The 20,736-nt window shown below is 37.4% G+C and overlaps 1 protein-coding gene across 2 annotated transcripts in view; it reads right to left on the bottom strand.

The window, feature by feature from the left end:
* Positions 1-8,868: 8,868 nt before the first annotated feature.
* LOC122430816 (prolylcarboxypeptidase) overlaps positions 8,869-20,736 on the bottom strand; it is an 80,358-nt gene continuing 68,490 nt past the window's right edge. For both annotated transcript variants that reach the window (XM_043451687.1, XM_043451686.1), the window contains exons 8-10: positions 17,785-17,949; positions 16,662-16,849; positions 8,869-9,615 (exon numbers count right to left, since the gene is read on the bottom strand). In XM_043451687.1, coding sequence (XP_043307622.1) covers positions 9,399-9,615; positions 16,662-16,849; positions 17,785-17,949 — 570 coding nt within the window. In that variant the 3' untranslated portion in view covers positions 8,869-9,398. The remainder of the gene's footprint in view (positions 9,616-16,661; positions 16,850-17,784; positions 17,950-20,736) is intronic.

Below are 20,736 nucleotides of genomic sequence, written 5' to 3'. Positions count from 1 at the left end.
TTTCAGTATATGCAAATCAATCAATGTGATACACCACACTAACAAATTGAAGAATAAAAGAGATGATCATCTCAATATATGCAGAAAAAGTTTTTGACAAAGTTCAACATCCATTTATGATAAAAACTCTCCAGAAAGTAGGGTTAGAGGGAACTACCTCAATATAATAAAGGCTATATATGACAAACCTACAGCTAACATCATATTCAATGGTGAAAAGCTGAAAGCATTTTTTTCTAAGATCAGGAACAAGACAAGGATGTCCACTCTCATCACTTTCATTCAACATAGTTTTGGAAGTCCTAGCCACCACAATCAGAGGAGAAAAAGAAATAAAAGAAATACAAATGGGGAAAGAAAAGTAAAATTGTCATTGTTTCCAGATGACATGACACTATATACAAAAAACCCTTAAGATGCTATCAGAAAACTATAGAACTCATCAATGAATTTGGTAAAGTTGCAGGATACAAAATTATATGCAGAAATCTCTTGCATTCCTACACACTAACAATGAAAGATCAGAAAGAGAGATTAAGGAAAAAATGCAATATACCATTGTATCAAAAAGAATAAAATCCCTAGGAATAAACCAACCTAAGGAGGCAAAAGACCTGAATAGAGAAAATTATAAGATATTGATGAAATAAATAAAGGATGACACAAACAGATGGAGAGATATACTTTGTTCTTGGACTGGAAGAATCAATATTGTCAAGATGACTATACTACCCAAAGCAATCTAAAGATTCAATGCAATCCCTATCAAATTACCAATGGCATTTTTTTACAGAATTGGAACAAAAAAAATTTACAATTTGTATGGAAACACAAAAGACTATGAATAGCCAAAGCAATCCTGAGCAAGAAAAACAGAGCTGCAGGAATCAGGCTCCCTGACCGAAGACTGTATTACCAAGCTACAATCATCAAAGCAGTATGGTACTGTCATAAAATCAGAAACAGAGATCAGTAAAACAGGATAGAAAGTCCAGAGATAAACCAACACATTTATGGTCACTTAATTATGACAAAAGAGGCAAAAATATACAGAAAAGACAGTCTCTTCAACAAGTGATATGAGGAAAACTGGACAGCTACATGTAAAAGAATGAAATTAGAACACACCCTAACACCATACACAAAAATAAACTCAAAATGGATTAAAGTCCTAAATGTAAGGCCAGATATTATAAAACTTTTAGACGAAAACATAAACAGAACACTCTGACACAAATTGCAGCAAGATCTTTTTCTACCTACCTCCTAGAGTAAAGAAAATAAAAACAAAAATGAACAAGTGGGACCTAATTAAGCTTAAAAGCTTTTGCACAGCAAAGGAAACCATAAATAACACAAAAAGACAACCCTCAGGATGGGAGAAAATATTTGCAAATGAAGGAACCAACAAGGGATTAATCTCCAAAATATACAAATAGTTCATGAAGCTCAATATCAAAAAAAAAACAAACAACCCAATCCAAAAAATGGGTGGAAGACATTTCTCCAAAGAAGATATACAGATGGTTATAAAGAATATGAAAAGATGTTCCACATCACTAATTACCAGAGAAGTGTAAACGAAAACTACAATGAGGTATCACCTCATACCAGTCAGAATGGCCATCATCAAAAAATCTACAAACAATAAATGCTGGAGAGGGTGTAGAGAAAAGGGAATCCTTCTAACTGTTGCTAGAAATATAAATTGGTACTATGGAGAACAGTATGGAGATTCCTTAAAAAACTGAAAATAGAGCTACCATATGATCCAACAGTCCCACTCCTGGGCATATACTGGAGAAATCCATAACTCAAAGAAGATACATGTGCCCCAATGTTCACTGCAGCGCTACTTACAATAGGCAGGACATGGAAACAATCTAGATGTCCATCAACAGAAGAATGAATAAAGATGATGGGAGACATATACACAGTGAAATATTACTCAGTCATAAAAAAGAAGAGGACAATGCCATTTGCAGCAACATGGATGGAACTAGAGATTCCCATATTGAGGGAAGTATGTCAGAGGAAAATAAATATATATCACTTATATGTGGAATATAAAAGAAGACTACAAGCAAACATACCTACAAAATGGAAACAGAAACGTAAAAAATAAGCTTTTTGTTACCAGGAGGTAATGTGGGAGGATAAATTGGAAGATTGGGATTGACACATACACACCATTATAGATAAAACAGAGAACTAATAAGGACCTACTAACAGCACAGGGAAGTCTACTCAATACTTTGCAATGGCTCATATGGGAAAACGCTGGGCTGGATGAAGCACAAGCTGGAATCAAGATTGCTGGGAGAAATATCAATAACCTCAGATATGCAGATGACACCACCCTTATGACAGAAAGTGAAGAACTACAGAGCCTTTTGATGAAAGTGAAAGAGGAGAGTGAAAAACTTAGCTTAACGCTCAACATTCAGAAAACTAAGATCAAGGCATCTGGTGCCATCACTTCATGGCAAATAGATGGGGAAACAGTAGAAATAGTGGCTGACTTTATTTTTCTGGGCTCCAAAATCTCTGCAGATGGTGACTGCAGCCATGAAATTAAAAGATGCTTACTCCTTGGAAGGAAAGCCATGACCAACCTAGACAGCATATTAAAAAGCAGAGACATTACTTTGTCAACAAAGGTCAGTCTAGTCAAGGCTATGATTTTTCCAGTAGTCATGTATGGATGTGAGACTTGGACTACAAAGAAAGCTGAGTGCCGTTGCTGAAGAATTGATACTTTTGAACTGTGGTGTTGGAGAAGACTCTTGAGAGTCCCTTGGACTGCAAGGAGATCCAACCAATCCATCCTAAAGGAGATTAGTCCTAGGTGTTCACTGCAAGGACTGATGTTGAAGCTGAAACTCCAATACTTTAGCCACCTGATGTGAAGAGCTGACTCATTTGAAAAAGACCCTGATGCTGGGAAAGACTGAAGGCAGGAGGAGAAGGTGACAACAGAGGATGAGATGGTTGGATGGCATCACCGACTCCATGGACATGAGTCTCAGTAAACTCCGGGAGTTGGTGATGGACAGGGAGGCCTGGCGTGCTGCAGTCCATGGGGTCGCAAAGAGTTGGACATGACTGAGTGACTGAACTGAACTCATATGGGAAAAGAAGCCAAAAAAGAGTGGTTATATGTATATGTATAACAGATACACTTTGTTGTAACACCACAATGTAAATTATAGCCCCCAAAAATATTTTTTTAAAGAAAATAAGTAATAAACAAACATGTTAGCTATAAACCTTGGGGAATAACTTTTACATTCCAGGCCTGGGTTTCTTTTTAAAGAAGTAAGGTATGTTAAACACACACGTAGAACTAAATGATCCCAAGACTGATTTCCAGTCTTGTATCTTGTCTTCCAATATTGTATCTATCTATTCCAGTTCCAATATTGTATCTATCTCCACTATTAAGCAGCAAAATCTATTAAAAACAAACCCTTCCTTCACCCTTTGCATTAAAAAGTGGACCCAGAGAAATCTAGCCACTTGCATGGCTGTCTGTGGTTGTTCAGTTGTTAAGTCGTGTCTGACTCTTTGGACTACAGCAAACTGTTTCTAATCAGTGTTTTATTCCAACCTAACATCAGAGTTATATTCAGCTCCCTTGACAAAAAGTACCAGGCTTGTGTAGTGGGAAAAGGAGCCTCAGGCATGAGTAGTTGAGGTGAGGGAAAATCAGTGAGTGCAAGTTGTAAATGTGTTGTGTACTTGGAGATCCCTTTTCCAAAAATCTAAGGAAGCCTAGAGGAGAAGGTCACATGAGAACATCAGAGCTGTGAAAGATGCTTGGCTACAGAGATAGACAGAAAGCTTGGTCTTTTTACCTGGAAAGTATGCTTTCATATAAATTTACTGAGGGCCTACTGAGACTAGTTGCCTGGCCCCATGCCATTACTGTGCTGCTAAGTCGCTTCAGTTGTGTCCGACTGTGTGTGACCCCATAGACGACAGCCTACCAGGCTCCCCCATCCCTGGGATTCTTTAGGCAAGAATACTGGAGTGGGTTGCCATTTCCTTCTCCAATGCATGAAAGTGAAAAGTGAAAGTGAAGTCGCTCAGTCGCATCCAACTCTTCGCAACTCCATGGACTGCAGCCTACCAGGCTCCTCCATCCATGGGATTTTCCAGGCAAGAGTACTGGAGTTTGTTGCCATTGCCTTCTCCATACTAGAAGCTGATTACTAGAAGAAATGAGGCCTAGTCCCTGCTCTCAGATGGCTCAGTCAAACTAAAAAGAGAGTGAGAACATTTTGCAAAATATCAATTTGGGGTATGTGTACTAAATTAGATGTGGTCAGGCACTGTTGAAAGCCACTGAAGATGCAGAAATGAACAAGACAGACAATCTCTACCGTGATGAAGTTTACATTCTAGCTGACAACCTAGGTGTGAAACTTGTTCTGTGACAGCATAGATTTAAAAGAACTACTCCTTTGGGGAAACTGAGAAAGACTTCACAAGAGAGATAATCAAGGTGATCTGGGCTTTGAAGGACACAAAGAAGTTTGCCAAGTGAAAACATATTGCAGGGTAGTGATGAGAAGAGGAGACGAGTTTTAGAGTAACAGAAAATTTGGTGTGGCTGAAGTGCAGAGTATTAGGAAAGTGAAAGACAGCAGTAAGAATGGGAAATGAGTACAGAGACAGATCCCAATTTTAGCAAAGGTTGTATCAGCGATCAAGTGATGGATTGGCTCAGTGGAGTCAAATGTACTACAGTTGTAGAATTGGAGTGTTAAGAGTCTTCTTAAGAATCTGTCATTGTAAGTACAGTACAGCAGCAGCTCCTGAAGCATATTTCCTGAACAGCAGCTCCTTGAGCTCACATCTCAGGCTGTGATTACCATCAATTCACCATGGCTCTCCAGCCCAGACTGGTTTCCAGATCTTTATATTCAATAGTCCAATCTGACAGCTAACTCAACTTGGTTATTTCAAAAGTATATAAAAGTCAGCATGACAAATTGAACTCATAACCTTCCTGGCATACCTGGTCATCCTGTGGAGCTCTCTTTCTAGTGTATGGCACTATCATCTATCCAAGTGCACAAGTCAGAAATCATCAACCTCGACACCTGCCCAGCTCATATCTCAAATGTGACCCATCACCAAATCCCACTGACATTTCTTACCAAATCTCTCTCAAATTCATCCAGTTCTCATTTCCACCTCTACCACCCTAGTCAAAGCTTTCTCTTACTTAGACAACTACAACAGTGGTCTTCTATATAACATGCTTGCCCTCTCCAATGCACACTCCAATCTGTGTGTGTGTGTGTGTGTGTGTGTGTGTATGTTAGTTGCTCAGTCATTTCCAACTCTTTGCAACTAAATGGACTGTAACCCACGAGGCTCTTCTGTCCATGGAATTTTCCAGGCAAGAACACTGGAGTGGGTTGCCATCCCCTTCTCCAGGGGATCTTTCCAACCCAGGGATCGAACCTGGGTCTCATGCCTTGCAGGCAGATTCTTTACCATCTGAGCCACCAGGGACAACCCCAATCTATAGCCAGAGTGGTCTTTTTAAATGAAAATCTGTTCATGTCACTCCCCTGAATAAGGATGGTCAGTGATTTTTCATTCTTTATAATGACTCCTCATCATGGTCTGCTTGAATGAGCTTCCTCCCTACCCAAGTCTCCAGACTTATGTTATGTCATTTTCTCTGTGGTCACATGATCATCTTCTGTCCCATACAGAGGGCTTCTTTCAGTTCCTTGAATATACTATATCCAGGGCTTTTACACATGCCGTTTTCTCCACTCCTCTTCTAGTATAGCCCCATTTATCATTTAGATAACATTAAAATGTCATATTTCAAAACAGCATTCTCTTATTCCCACAGACCAGCTCAGGTTATTCCTTGCTAAATTTCCTAATAATCCCCACTCTTCATAGCATTTACAATTGTACCCACTTTTTGTATAATTTGACATTTCGTGTCTTCTTCCCACTGGAATATAAACCTTCTTAGGACAGATACTGTGTTTGCTTTTTCACCACTGTATCCTCTAGGTTTCACAACAACATCTTATGCCTTGTAGGTGCTCCGTAAGTTAAGAGAGGGAGAAGTTGTATTCTTGATTACCATTTTGGAAAGTCACAATGCCTATTTACAGATTAAAAAAAAACAACTATTTAACTTTGTTTAACCCATCATTTTCCAAACTTGGCTTATCTATGAATCTATTACATAAGTCATGTATTTTTTTCGGGGAGGGGACACCTGTGTTCCAAGAAACACTGTTTGGCAGATACACTGAATTGCTTGAGCTGCTCTTCCTCTATCCTTATCCTAAACAGAGTGCCTCTCTTAAGTCATGTCTTTATGATTGCATCCCTCCCTAACCACCTGAGAGTTGTGAGTTTGTGAGGTGGTGCAGCCCAAGGGGCCTGAGGACACCATTCTGGGAAGTCATTGCAGGTCTTCTGTGAGCAGAAAAGAGGAAGCTGGTCTGCAGAGATGAAGCAGCCATGGGGAAGGAAGAATTTGGCAGGGCTCCCATACTCAAATGGGATCATGTAGTTCAACAGGAGTAAGGAGAATTCTTCTTCCCTGTTTGAAGAAATTCAAATTCAGAACTTTCTTAACAACTGGTTCTCGAAGTGTGATCCCCCACCATCATGTGGAAATCTGTTAGAAATGCAACTTCTCAGGATCCACCCCAAGATGTATTATATAAACCCCGGAGTCAGGTTCACCAATCAATGTTTTAACAAGGCCTCAGGTAATTCTGATGCACATGCACCTTTTAGATTGCTGGCCAAATTATAAATAAGAGAAACAAATCTTACTCACAATTTGACAACTGATGACCTCTGCTGTGAGCAAGAGAAACAGAAAGTAGCAGTCTTGACTTTTAATGACTTTCCAGACCCTAATTCCATTCTTTCACAATTCCTAGTTACCCAAGTCCTGGAGCTATTCTTGCATAGCTTCAATAAACTTTTTCTTTTGTTTAAGTTCGTTTAATGAGGGTTTGTTGCTTTAATTCAAACAAAGATTTAAGCTACACCAATAAAATGAAAACAACAAAACAACAGTGACAACAAAGAAACCAGGATGCAAGGCTTGGTTCTGCTAAAAAATGAGCTGTGAGGCCTTAGACAAAGCCCTTTTCTCTGGGTCATGATGGCATCACCTATGAATGATGTGATTGGCCTGGATGACACCTGAGAGGTCTTCAGAACCTTCTAATATGCTCGGCTAGACACTGGCTCCTCTGGATAATCTCTTAACTCTACAGATCCCCTAAGAAAGGCCTCGAAGTTTCTTTAGTTCTTCCCATTAGTTCTACCTGTCACTCTAGGTAGTAAGAGTAACAAATACAGAAAATAAAAAACACTCCAACTCTCTGTCTCTCTCTTTCCTGGTCTTTCAAAAGCATCAATCATTAATTAGAGGGATGCTTTAAATAAGGCTTATTTTATGCTTCAGTTGTTTTTCAATTTAAATTTTAAAATTTTAGTACATTATAATTAGGCCAACTTTAGTTAAGGTTGCTATCTGTCATGAAATGTACACAGAAAAAACATGTACACACAACCAACTTGCAGAAAAATTCTCATTTGGGAGCAACTATTCTCTTCACAAAAATGCAGCTCATGCAAACAATCAATATTAAGTGAAGTGGAAATGTATTTTTTAAAGATTTTAAGTAAAAAAAGGTTTCAATGAAAATATCCTAAAATTAATATATCCTAAAATAAACAATAAGAATACCCTCCATTAAGCCCATAAATGCTGCATTATAAAACTTATTAGTTGACAAAGAATAAAAAGTAGTACTTTTTTTGACCCTTAAATTCTCACCCCAGTAGACTTCTCTGATGCTGAAATGAAAATAGTGACCAAATGCTTTGATGGACAACTCATTACAATGAGAACTGAAGGCTTCTGAAACCAGACAAAGATTTTTCTGTATCTCCCAGATGCCAGGGGAAGTAAGAGAAATATTTTGGTCTACCATCCAAGAACGAACACTATATCTGCATTTTATTTATTTTTTTTTTTTTGGTCTTGCTAAAATAAGCGCTTTAGAAATAATCAAGCTCAAGATACAGTTTTCAAAAAGCAGAAAATGTTACCAAGGCAGAGTGAAGAAAAAAAAATTGAGAGAAAATAAAAAGAAACAAGGGGAAAGAAATCTTTCAACAGAGTAGAAACTGTTAGTCTCTCTCTGTCCCTGAAAGGTTTTGATCCAACCCTATTTGTTATCCTAGAAAAGCTCTTCTGAAGAAAGGTCTCAGTGTAAGAACTGCTTAAAAGAAGCCAACCCCTTGGAAATAGGAACGGCTCAGCCATTTATTAATGTCAAATATGCTGCCTGCATGAATTAGTCAGCTTGTCTTTTGGAAGCTATACAGAAAAGTTCTTCTGCACCTGCCTCTTAGTGTCCTGACACTTCTGGCTTTAATGACAACATAACAACCACCAGAAAATGAAATTTAAAAAACAAAGCACTGAACACTACTACGTTTTACCTTCTGAATAGCTGATTGATCAATTTTTAAAGGCTTCTTACTGAAGTATCATCAGCGACTGGAGAATATAAAAGCTTGCTTAGATGTAAAAAGAAAAGGAAAACAGAGTCATTTTCCTAAACTGGCAAAATGTAACCAAATTACCACAAAACTTACCTTAGAAACAAAGAGAAATTGGGCAGAAAAGGCCAGATTTCTTACTGGCAATACCACAGTGGCAAATATCCCAGAATAAGAAAAGCTGCCAAATAGAAGAGAGAAAATTAAAGGACTTTCCTTTAAAAACAGTCAAGCCCAGTGCACACAGCATTCCTAACAGCTGGAGCAAGCTTCAGAAGCAACACACAGGTATAAGGTCCAGCCCTATTCTTTATTTACAGCACAGTTCAAAGTTATTGAATCAAGCACAAAAGAAATGACTCCCATTTCCTGGTTTGGCATTGGATATCCTTCCTACCAGCTGCAATTACATCATTTTTATCCATCTTCTTCTTTTCCTTTGGGAGGGTAGAAAAGGGGCAAGTGACAAACGGGCCAAAGAGACTTCAACTTCAAAACCAAGAGAAATCCTTGCTTTCAGAGAAACAAAAGAAGTGATTCTCCCTCTTGTGAAAGGCAATCAATACTCTGCTCCAGTTATGAAGGCCGTGGATGGTGTGGGAAAGCTGTGGTGAAGAGATTCTCCCTGGAGGTGGCACAAGGATAGTGAGGACTCGGGTCGTGGGATGGTGCTATCCCCACCATCACGTTTGCTCTATCTCAGTCTTCACCACACCAGATTTAATGAACAAGGGGAAGTAATTATGCACAGAAAGCCAAAGTGAATAGAAATGTAGGAGGAATGAACTTAAAAGAAGAAACTGAAAATGATCAAAAGTTACTCAGTTCATTTTTCTCAGACGGACATAGAAATCACTGATCCACTGCTTCATGTATTTAACTTCCAAGGCGCGAGTTAACTGCACACTGACAGGATCCAAAGCATTGCTGGCTCGGAGATCTAGATGATGGGCTCCATTTGGGATGACGATCGCAAGTAAGGTGTCTGTAATATCCTTGGTTACTCCACCTCCTGACCAGGGGTCTAGTTCACCATTGCTAAGTGAGGGAAAGAAAAAAGTCAGATTGCTAGTTTTTTATATCTATGTAAAAGATAAGATAGGAGAAACCCATTATATGCATAACACCTAAAATTATAAGCTTATAAACTAGGGAATATGATCTGAGGATTTAATCTGTCATATAGAAAGGTGCTTCATCCTGGAGTTTGACAATACTTCTGTGACCAGGTACAAGAAATAGGACCAGAGAACACTGAAGGCGGTGCCCCATGAATCAATCTAGATTATACTGGAACTTCAAATTTAGAAGACTCAATTCCAATCCTGGCTTCATTACTCAAAAGTTGTCTGACCTTACATAAGTTAGCTGCCTCAGTTTCCTCATATATAAAGCAGAGTTAACAAGGCCTACGTCAGGAGGTTGCTTTAAGGTTTAAATCAGATGGTACATGTATATATACTGAATTAATGTTAGGCACGTGGAAGTCCCTCAATTAAAGCCTGTTTCCTTCCTTCCTAGAATCCAAATATTAGTGACAAAGAAAAAAAAACTATACTTAAAAATGCTGATTATCTCTTCAGTCAATTCAGTCACACAGTTGTGTCTGACTCTTTGCAACCCCATGGACTTCAGCATGCCAGGCTTCCCTGTCCATCACCAACTCCCAGAGTTTGCTCAAACTCTTGTCCATCGAGTCAGTGATGCCATCCAACAATCTCATCCTCTGTCATCCCCTTTTCCTCTGCCTTCAATCCTTCCCAGCATCAAGGTCTTTTCTAGGGAGTTCTTTGCATCAGGTGGCCAAAGTACTGAAGCTTCAGCTTCAGCATCAGTCCTTCCAATGAATATTCAGGACTCATTTCTTTTAGGATTGACTGGTTGGATCTCTTTGCTGTCCAAAGGACTCTCAAGAGTCTTCTCCAACACCACAGTTCAAAAGCATCAATGCTTCAGGGCTCAGCTTTCTTTATAGTCCAACTCTCACATCCATACATGACTACTGGAAAAAACCATAGCTTTGACTAGACAGACCTCTGTCGGCAAAGTATTGTCTCTGCTTCTTAATATGCTCTCTAGGTTCATCATAGCTTTTCTTCCAAGGAGAAAGAGTTTTTTAACTTCATGGCTGCAGTCACCATCTGCAGTTATTTTGGAGCCCCCCAAAATTAACTCTGTCACTGTTTTCACTATTTCCCCATCTATTTGCCATGAAGTGATGGGACCAGATGGCATGATCTTAGTTTTTTGAATGCTGAGTTTTAGGCCAGCTTTTTCACTCTCTTCTTTCACTTTCAACAAGAGGCTCTTTAGTTCCTCTTCACTTTCTGCCATAAGGTTATTGATTATCTGAGGTTATTGATATTACTATTATTATTAAGGTTATCTGAGGTTATTGATATTTCTCCCGGCAATCTTGATTCCAGCTTGTGCTTCATCCAGTCTGGCACTTTGCCTGATGTACTCTGCATATAAGTTAAATAAGCAAGGTGATAATATACAGCCTTGACATACTTCTTTCCCAATTCGGAACCAGTCTGTTGTTCCATGTCTGGTTCTAACTGTTACTTCTTGACCTGCATACAGATTTCTCAGGAGGCAGGTAAGGCAAAATATAATAAGACAAGTGCCAGTCCTGAATATTCATTGGAAGGACTGATGCTGAAGCTAAAGCTCCAATACTTTGGCCACCTGATGCAAAGAACTGACTTACTGGAAAAGACCCTGATGCTGGGAAAGATTGAAGGCGGGAGGAGAAAGGGGCAACAGAGGATGAGATGGTTGGATGGTATCACCAACTCAATGGACATTAGTTTGAGTAAACTCAGGGAGTGGGTGATGAACAGGGAGACCTGGCGGGCTGCAGTCCATGGGGTCACAAAGAGTTGGACACGACTGAGCAACTAAAGTAAACTGAACTGATAGAGCTTCTCTATCTTTGGCTGCAAAGAATATAATCAATCTGATTTCAGTATTGACCATCTGGTGATGCTCATGTGTAGAGTTGTCTCTTGTGTTGTTGGAAGAGGGTGTTTGCTATGACCAGTGTGTTCTCTTGGCAAAACTCTGTGTAGCCTTTACCCTGCTTCATTTTGTACTCCAAGGTCAAACTTGCCTGTTACTCCATGTATCTCTTGATTTCCTACTTTTGTATTACAATCCCCTATGAAGAAAAGGACATCTTTTTTGGTGTTAGTTCTAGGAGGTCTTGTAGGTCTTCATGGAACTATTCAGCTTCAGCTTCTTCTGCATTAGTGGTTAGGGCATAGATTTGGATTACTGTGATGCTGAGTGGTTTGCCTTGGAAACGAACCAAGGTTATTTGTCATTTTCGAGATTGCACCCAAGTACTGAATTTCAGACTTCTTGGTTGACTAGGAGGGCTACTCCATTTCTTCTAAGGGATTTTTGCCCACAGTAGTAGATTTATAGTAGATATCTAGTAGTAGAGGTCTTCCTTAGTCACCTCATCAAAACTTCAAACTCCCTTCCAACCCCCACTAACATTTCGTAACCTTCTTCCCTGGTTTATTTTCCCCCCTTAGCACCTATCTCCTTCTAACATGCTTATAAGTGCTATCTTGTTTTTACCCATCTCTCAAACTAAAACCTCCCAAGGGCAGGGTTTTTTTGTCTGTTTTATTACTGTATCTTCAGTGCCTGGCATACACTAGGAGCTATACAAATATTTATTGAATGAATAAAAAAGAATAATCTAGGCATTTGTAGCCTTATATCAGATGCCCTACACAGAAGAGGTCTATACATATATGCTTGTGAGTTCAGGAACATGTAAATCACTCCAGTACTTTTTACATGGAAAAGCAGAGTTCACGTAAGTGATTAATGTAAATATACAGACAGTGACATTCAGCTAGGTATAATACTGGCAAGAAACAGTGAACTAAGTCAGCAGGTCTAAGTTTTATACCCCCAGTAAGCCACATGACTTTGGGTAAGTCACCTGACCCCTCTGAATCTAATTCTCAAGTGTATTACCAAAAAAAAAACTTTTAAAGATAATGCCCTTCAATCACAGAGACACTGTGAGATTCAACTTGAATAATACATTTGGAAATAAGGCATAAACTATAAAATACCACATGAATGTGCAGTATTATTATAATTATTATCATATTCTATAAGCATGAGAAGTGTTAATACTTCTGAGAGGTAAGTGAAGCATGAAAAGGGATGCCACAGCATTTCTCACAGAAATTTGGTCAGAAAAATGCATGCAATCAATTTTCCAGGTAAATGTTCAAGTTAAAAAGGAAATAAGCATTTAGGTACATTAAATATATGTGTGCTTGAAATACAAGTCTAAAATCCCTGTTCTAGCCTGACCACACTTTTAACCACATTTTTGGTTTTTTAAGAAATTAATTGCAACTTAATTTTTAACATCATTCTTGGGGGGAGAAATCACTCTGAAAATTTACCTTTTTTGGTTTTATTAGAAACAAGAGGAAAAACTCACATGCAAAATAGGATGTTAGTTTTCAACTATGAGATAAATTTTTAAAGTAAACTACACAAGGGGTTGGATTCTCTTAAGTGAACAAGTGGCCTTTATCATTATTCCAATTTGACAGGACCAACCAAGATAGGAAACTCTCCATTATTTGCAAAACAAAAAAGCTATCCCAACAGCTACATAATAAGCAAACTGCATTTGATTTAAAAGGTCATCTGAATCCACCCAGTGGCTTAGCAACAGTGTTTGGAGTTGCTGAGAGACCTAAAATGCACATGGACTTGAATTTCTTGGTCCTAGACATGAGAAAGCTAAATCAGTCACTGGGAAATTTACAGGAGGAAAAAAATACTGGCTTTCATGAGAGAACCTAGATGCCTGCATAAAATTCCCAACAGTAAGCCTCACTTAATTGCTGGCAACAATTAATTTGCCTGAAAAATTATGTTAAATTAACCAGCTTCTCAAGGACTCCTTTTTGAATTTATATTTAAATAACTGAAAATGACTATTGGTAAGATAATTTCTCAACAACTGGGTTTTGGGGAAAAAAATAAATCCTTCCAACAAAAATATTGTGGAATAAGAAAATTGCTGAAATGGAACTATTAATAGCTACTATTAAATTCTTATTTGCTCAACATGTTTACTGACCGCCTACTATGTATCAGGTATTGACTGGGTACAGTTAACTCAACTGTGAACATACAAAAATCTCTGCCCTCATAGTGCTCATTTCTATGATTATCTACTCCTTGAAGTAACTCTGGCAGGCAATTATTATTTCTAACTAATATAAATTGGCAATTTGCCTGAAGGCACATGGTTAACAGAAGCAAAATGGCACCTAGGTCTCTCCAACTTCAAAGCCCAAGCTCTTAAGGCAGATCTCTAATTCAACAATTAAAAACAGACTGAATTTTCTAACCAAAAAAGTAGTCACAGTTGGATTTGTGTGAGATGCCTTAAGGAGAGAAGTATGAACATAAAATATGCTTTCCACATGGTTCCTTGGACATTTTCTTAACATCAACCATAAATATTTTGTAACTGATAGCCACTCAGTAGACAGAACAGAATCACCTAATGCTGCTTTTTTATTTTCAGAATGTGCTTTCTTTAGAAAAGCAATAGAATTTTGAATTTTTAAATAAGGTATGTTTTACATTGAATTCTTCACACCTAGCAGTACATGGGAAAAAAATTTCTTTTTAAATTTGCCACTGCAGGAAGATAAACCAGCATTTTTATATAGTTCTGCCTTTATACTTTCACATGCCTCTGAAATTTTCCTGAGCTTTATGTCATTTCTCATCCTTATTAACACACACATTAACTGGGCATCTACTATGTGCCAGTCACTGTGGCAGGTGCTAAAGGCACAGAGATGATTAAGAAAAATTCTCTGTCACTGAGAAGTTCATAATCTCATTTGAACAGAGAAATGAGATTTCTCTGTTCTCTGAGAAATGAGTCAGGGGCAGAGAGAAACACAAACAGGTAATTTCCACACAGAGTGCTAAGTGATAGTCACAGGCTTTAGACGAGCTAAGTGTGTAGGGGAAATGTAACCTCCTTGGAGATGTCAGGGAAGGTTTCCTGGAGGATGCCTGAGTCTTAAGAAAAGGAAAAAAGTGGAAGGAAAAGGACATTCAGGAACGAGTAGTTCCCTCCTGGCTCAAAGCTAAAGTACAGGGCTGTGATATACTTACACTTACTCATTCAATGGAAATTTTTTGAGCATATAATTTGCCAGGTCTGGGCTAAATATTTCACTGGGTTAACTCTTTTAAGCATCACAGCAACTCTATAAGGTGATTGGCATTATTATTCTCATTTTACAGAAGAGAAAACTGGGGATCAAAGAGTTTAAATAATTTAAGACAGTTCACTCTAACTATGCATAGCTCTGTTAGGAAGACCTTTTTTACACTAGCCAAAAGTTTTTTTTTTTTTTAATGTTGAGCCATATTTTCTACCTACTGTTTCAGTTCTACTCCCAACTTTTTTCAACAAAATCTATCCTTTCCCCAATGATGATGATGACAATAACTTATTTTGATACCCAGAGGAAAATAAGTATAAAAGGATAAATGGACAACTAAAATACTCATGTAATGGTTGAATACAACAAAAAAGCACAAAGTATTTGACCAAAACTCAAATATCAAAACCTTCATAGATAAAATTCAAAGACTCCACTTTACAATTCAACTTGAACTTCAGCTTTATGAGGTCAAAGCAAATAAGGATGAGCTTATAGCCTCTGCATGCCAGAGAAATCCATATAAGTACTACCTGGAGGTAAGTTTCTAAAAACAAGAAAATGACAAAGTATTTCCTTCTCTGAGGGAACAAAGATGAGCTTTGATACCCAAGGCTTACATTTAAGCCTTTTCAGTCCTCTCAGTCCTTTCATGTTTTCCTGATTTCGAACATCCTAATTTGGTACAGTTTCCTACCCTAAATATACTTGCTTGCTCAACTGTCACCTCAAAAGGCTGAGCTGAAAAGTATAGTTTTGAAGAATTCTACTGAGGACAAGGTAAATAATTCTAGGGAATTAAACAAAAAGAATCTTTAAGTTTTGCATTTAGTGTCTCACGTTTGCGGGGGGAGGTATCCTACTGAGTGAGAAAGTAGCATGAATCCAACAAGAAAAAGGTTGTTTTGCAAAATGGGCAGTGTTACTGGCTTAAACCCAGAGAATGATCTTTCAGTTACAACAGCATTGCTCCTTCCTAAAAGCTTTCAGTCATGTCTCCAAAGTCAAATGTGACTCTGTTTAGAAGAATTTGTGAAAGAATAATGTTTACAATTTAAACAATTGGTTAAGAGATATGTATGGATATCTCTCTACTATTTCCACATAAACTTGGGGAATTTTCTTATTAAATGGTTGCTATTTTAATAACTAACAACCTAATGTTGAAGCCAAAACACAGAAATTTTGAAGTCACAATCAGGCACATTTTGAGTCTACTTGATTATCTCCAATATGAACCAATACCAAATATGACTCTTCTAGAGAAACAGTGTTACAGAATAAACAGTTTTTGTAGTCAGATAGGCCAAGGTTGAAAACTGGCTTTATCACTTGGTAACTAAAACAAAACTGGATGAGTTTTGGCAAGTGACTGCACACACTGACTTTCACTTTCCTCCTATAGAAACTTCTTGCAAGGTTTTTGTGGGAATTAAGTGATTTATTTAAAGTGCCTCATATAGTGCCTGGGACAGAACAGAATGGGCACCTCAAAAGTGTTTGCTACGTATATACTGAAGATTTTTTATCATTGATAACAATAGAAACAATCATGAGACAAATTGAGAACAACAGATGATGCTTCCTTTTCTTTTGAGCACACTTTTTAAAATATTTTAACTTTGCTGCTGTTGTTTTTAAGCCTTTAAACATACTGCAATAGAACAAAAACTCATATCACCCAGAATCCTTTATCTTTCAAGGAGTAGAAAAATAATGATAGATACCACTGCTATATTCTACACTGTTTCAACTGTGCAACATTTTCCTGGTTTTCTTTTCTCATCCATTCTACAAATGTTTCCATCAGCCAGAATTTTCTTTGAATCAACAAAAATTCACCTGAAAATGATGTTTGTGTGTGAACTGATGTTCTTGCCTCCATACATAGTAGGGATCCAAGAGGGCCTCGGTCTCACACCCCACTGTTTAAAACAGTCATCAGAATATTCCTTCATGTTCCACGAGTGAGGTTCGAACATGTCATCAACGCCATCAGAACAGGTGGGCATGACCATTTCTGTACAGGCCTGAAAAAGCAAACCAGGAAAGATTCTAGTGAGAAAATGAAACACAAAGAGTGAAATAAATTGTCCAAGGTCATACAGCTCGGAAGCAAAAAAGTGAGGGTTTGAACTCAACAGTCTGGCTTCAGAGCCCCTGTTCTTTACTCCATACCACCTCTCTTTATTCCTAAGGCTCAACTGAGAAGTCACAGAAGTTGGAGCTATATATTCCTTCTTCACAAACTATTTCATTTCATATCTATTATCATATTGAATTCTCAAAAAACTCTGGAGGAAAATATTGCTACTATTATTACTGTTCTCATTGTACAGATGAAAAAGTGGAGGCTCAGAGAGAATCAAGTTAGACTCCCTCTTCTCTTCTGTGTCCATAAAATGCTACCTTTATAGGACTTACTAAGATCTATTGTAATATTAGTTTAGGTACCTATGTTTTCCACCAAGCTACATTTGATGATTAGATCATATTTTATTTACAATAAAATAAATTTATATCCAATTTGTATAGTTGGGGCCTGGAATAGTGCCTGACATGCAGTAAGTACTCAGAATATATTTGGTGATGATTAAATACCAAACTGAAGTAGTATACATAGGATAGATAAACAACAAGGTCCTACTATATAAAAGAGGAAACTATATTCAATATCCAGCAATAACCCATAATGGAAAAGAATATGCATATATATAACTGAGTCACTTTGCCATTTATTAGAAATTAACACAACATTGTAAATCAACTATACTTCAATAAAATTTTTTAAAAATTGAATTGGTATTTAATGAATGAATGAAGAAACTCATCCCCAGTCTTGAAGTGAAAGGTAACAGAACCCAGATTTGGATCCAGGTTAGGTGATAAGATCTTGAGGATTCTGTTATAGTACAACCATAACAGTGAAAAGTAAGCTCCAGTTGGGGAAATTATATACACTCACCTGATAGCTCCAACCCAGGACTCCCAGACTGCTGGTTGCTGTCTCTGAGACATTCAGACATTTCACCTGGCCTGAATAATTGTAATACACATTCAGAGCTTGGAAAATATTCTGCAGCATCAGGGTATCAGGTACATTGTAATATTTGAAATACTGGCACACTACCTGTCATTTTAGAGAGATAAAAGGGAGAAGAATCAAATATAAATATAAAATCACAGTTTATTAAAACAAAGAAGAAACATGATTCTGATTTGATCATAAACAATCTTTAGCATTTAACTTCACTGCTTGACAATTTCTATTTATTGAGTATAACCACTTTCATAAACGAATAAACCTTTAAAATTAGTCCCCATGGGACTTTCCTGGTGGTAGTGGCTAAGACTACACGCTCCCAATGCAGGCAGCCCAGGTTCAATCCCTGTTCAGGAAACTATATCCCACAAGCCGCAACTAAAGAGTTTGTATGCTGCAACTAGATTCCGCATAACCCACATGTCACAACAAAGACTGAAGATCCACATGCCACAATTAAAACTCGGCACGGCCAAAAAAAAAAAAAATTAGTCCCCAAATTATAGAAATAAACCAAAATTATCTGCATGGTATGCAAAGTGCTCCCCACCTACCACTCTAGCTTCACCTTCTGTAGCTTCTGCTCTAGTCTAGCAAAACCATTTCTACCACACCAGCTTCTTTCCCTCCTCATTGCCATGGCTCACACTGAAATGCCCTGCTCCCACTCTCCCAAAGCAGTCGTGCCTGGCAAACACCAACTCATCTTCCTCAACGCAGCTCAAGTATCACCTCCTCCTCGAGGGCCCTAGCCTATGCCTTCAGGGCAGGAAGAACTAAATCACTCTCTTTGTGCCTGCACTGTATCCTGTGCCTATTTCTATCACAGACCCTGTAATGCTGATACCATACCCATTTGATTCCAGAATGTCTTCCTCAGCACTTAGCAAGGCATCCGGCAACTAAATACTTGCTGATTAAATGACTATCTTTTTATGAAAATGAAAAATTTATTAAATTTCTTTTGGAAAAACTCCACCAAGCTCCTATATGTGTAGCATTATAAGAAGCATCTCAGGCAGCGCCCCAGTTCCAAATACTTGACTATAGTCAGTGCTAAAAATCACAAGTAATACCTGGAGTTGGGAGTTAGGACTGACTAGTCAGGGACATAGGGAACTTTCTTATCTATAGGGGCCTAGTACACAACAAGTAGCACATTCATGGTTTGTATGTAAATTTTACTTCAAAAAATCATAAACAAATATAGAACTCTAGATAATGTTAAAGCTGAAGTATATAGTCTATATTTTGTTTATTTCTGCTCTTTCTTTCCTTCTACTGACTTTGAGCTTCACTTGTTATTTTTCTAATTCCTTGAGGTGTAAATTTAGGTTGTTTATTTGAGACTTTTCTTATCTCTTGAGATAGGCATTTATCACTATGAATTTCCCTCCCAGAAGTGTTTTTACTACATCCCATAAATTTTGGTATGTTACATTTCCATTTATCTCTATGTATTTTTAAAATTTCTCTTTTAATTTCTTCTTTGACCCATTGAGTGTTCAATAGCATGTTGTTTAATCTCCACATATTTGTGAATTTTTCAGTTTTCTTTGTGTAATTTATTTCTAGTTTCATACCACTGTGGTTGGAAATGATGCTTCATATAATTTCAATCTTCTTAAATTTATTAAGATTTGTTTTGTGGCCAAACATTTGATTTATCTTAGAAAATGTTCTTTGTGCACTTGAGTAGAATGTATATTCTGCTATTTCAGATAGAATGTTCCATAAATATCTATTAAGTTCATCTAATCTAATGTGTTAAGGCCAATATTTCCTTATTGATTTTCTGCCTGGATGAACTATCTATCAATATAAGTGGAATATTAAAGTCCCCTCTTGGTCATGTACTGCTGTCTATTTCCACCTTTAGGTCTGTTAATATCTGCCTTACGTATATAGGTGCTCCTATGTTAAGCACATAAATATTTACAAATGTTATATCTTCTTGTTGAACTGACTCCTTTGTTATTATGCAACACACTTCTTTGTGCATTATTAAAGTCTTTAAAGTCTATTTTGTTCAATATAAAAATAGCTACTCTAGCTTTATTTTGGTTTCTATTTGCATGGAGTATCTTTTTCCAACCCTTTACTTTCAGTCTGTATGTGTCCTTACATTTAAAATGACTCTCTTCTAGGCAATAATATTGAGGGGTCTTGTTTTTTAATTCAATCATCTACTCTATGTATTTGATTAAAGAATTTAGTCCATTTACATTAAAATAATTATTGATATATATGTGCTTATTGACATTTTGTTCATTGTTTTCTGGCTGTTTATGTAGTTTCTCTAGCTCCTTTTCTTACCTCTTGCTCTCTTTTTTTGTGGCTTGAAGATTTTCTTTAGTGGTATGCTCATATTCCTCTCTTTATCTTTTGTATATTTACTGTAAGTTTTTGTTTTGTGGTTACCATGAGGCTTATACATAACAGTTTATATCTACAACAAAGTTGATAACACTTAAGCTTGATCCCACCAAAAAGCTCAACATTATTACCCCCCCTCATTTTATGATTTTGAAGTCACATTCTACATTTTTTTATCTTGTGAATACCTAACAAATTATTGTAATCATGGTTATTTTTATTACCTTTGTCTTTTTTAGCCTTCATACTAGCTTTGTACATAATTACTCCACTACCTTTACTACACAGTAAGTCCCCTACATATGAACCTTCAGATTGTGAACTCAAAGATGTAAACATATTATAAACCTATTACAGTACAGTACTATGGAGCTAATTGTGTTTGTTGTATACCTAGGCTAACTTTGTTGGATTTGCAAACAAATTGGACTTACAATTGTGCTCTTAGAATGGAACTTGTTTGAATGTAGGGGACTTCCTATATCTATTTTTCTTTCC

Source organism: Cervus canadensis, chromosome 29 (genome assembly GCF_019320065.1).
Source record: "Cervus canadensis isolate Bull #8, Minnesota chromosome 29, ASM1932006v1, whole genome shotgun sequence".
NCBI classification, from domain to species: Eukaryota; Metazoa; Chordata; class Mammalia; order Artiodactyla; family Cervidae; genus Cervus; species Cervus canadensis.
The sequence above is the reverse complement of the archived record's forward strand: the minus strand, read 5'-3'. Positions and strand labels throughout refer to the sequence as shown.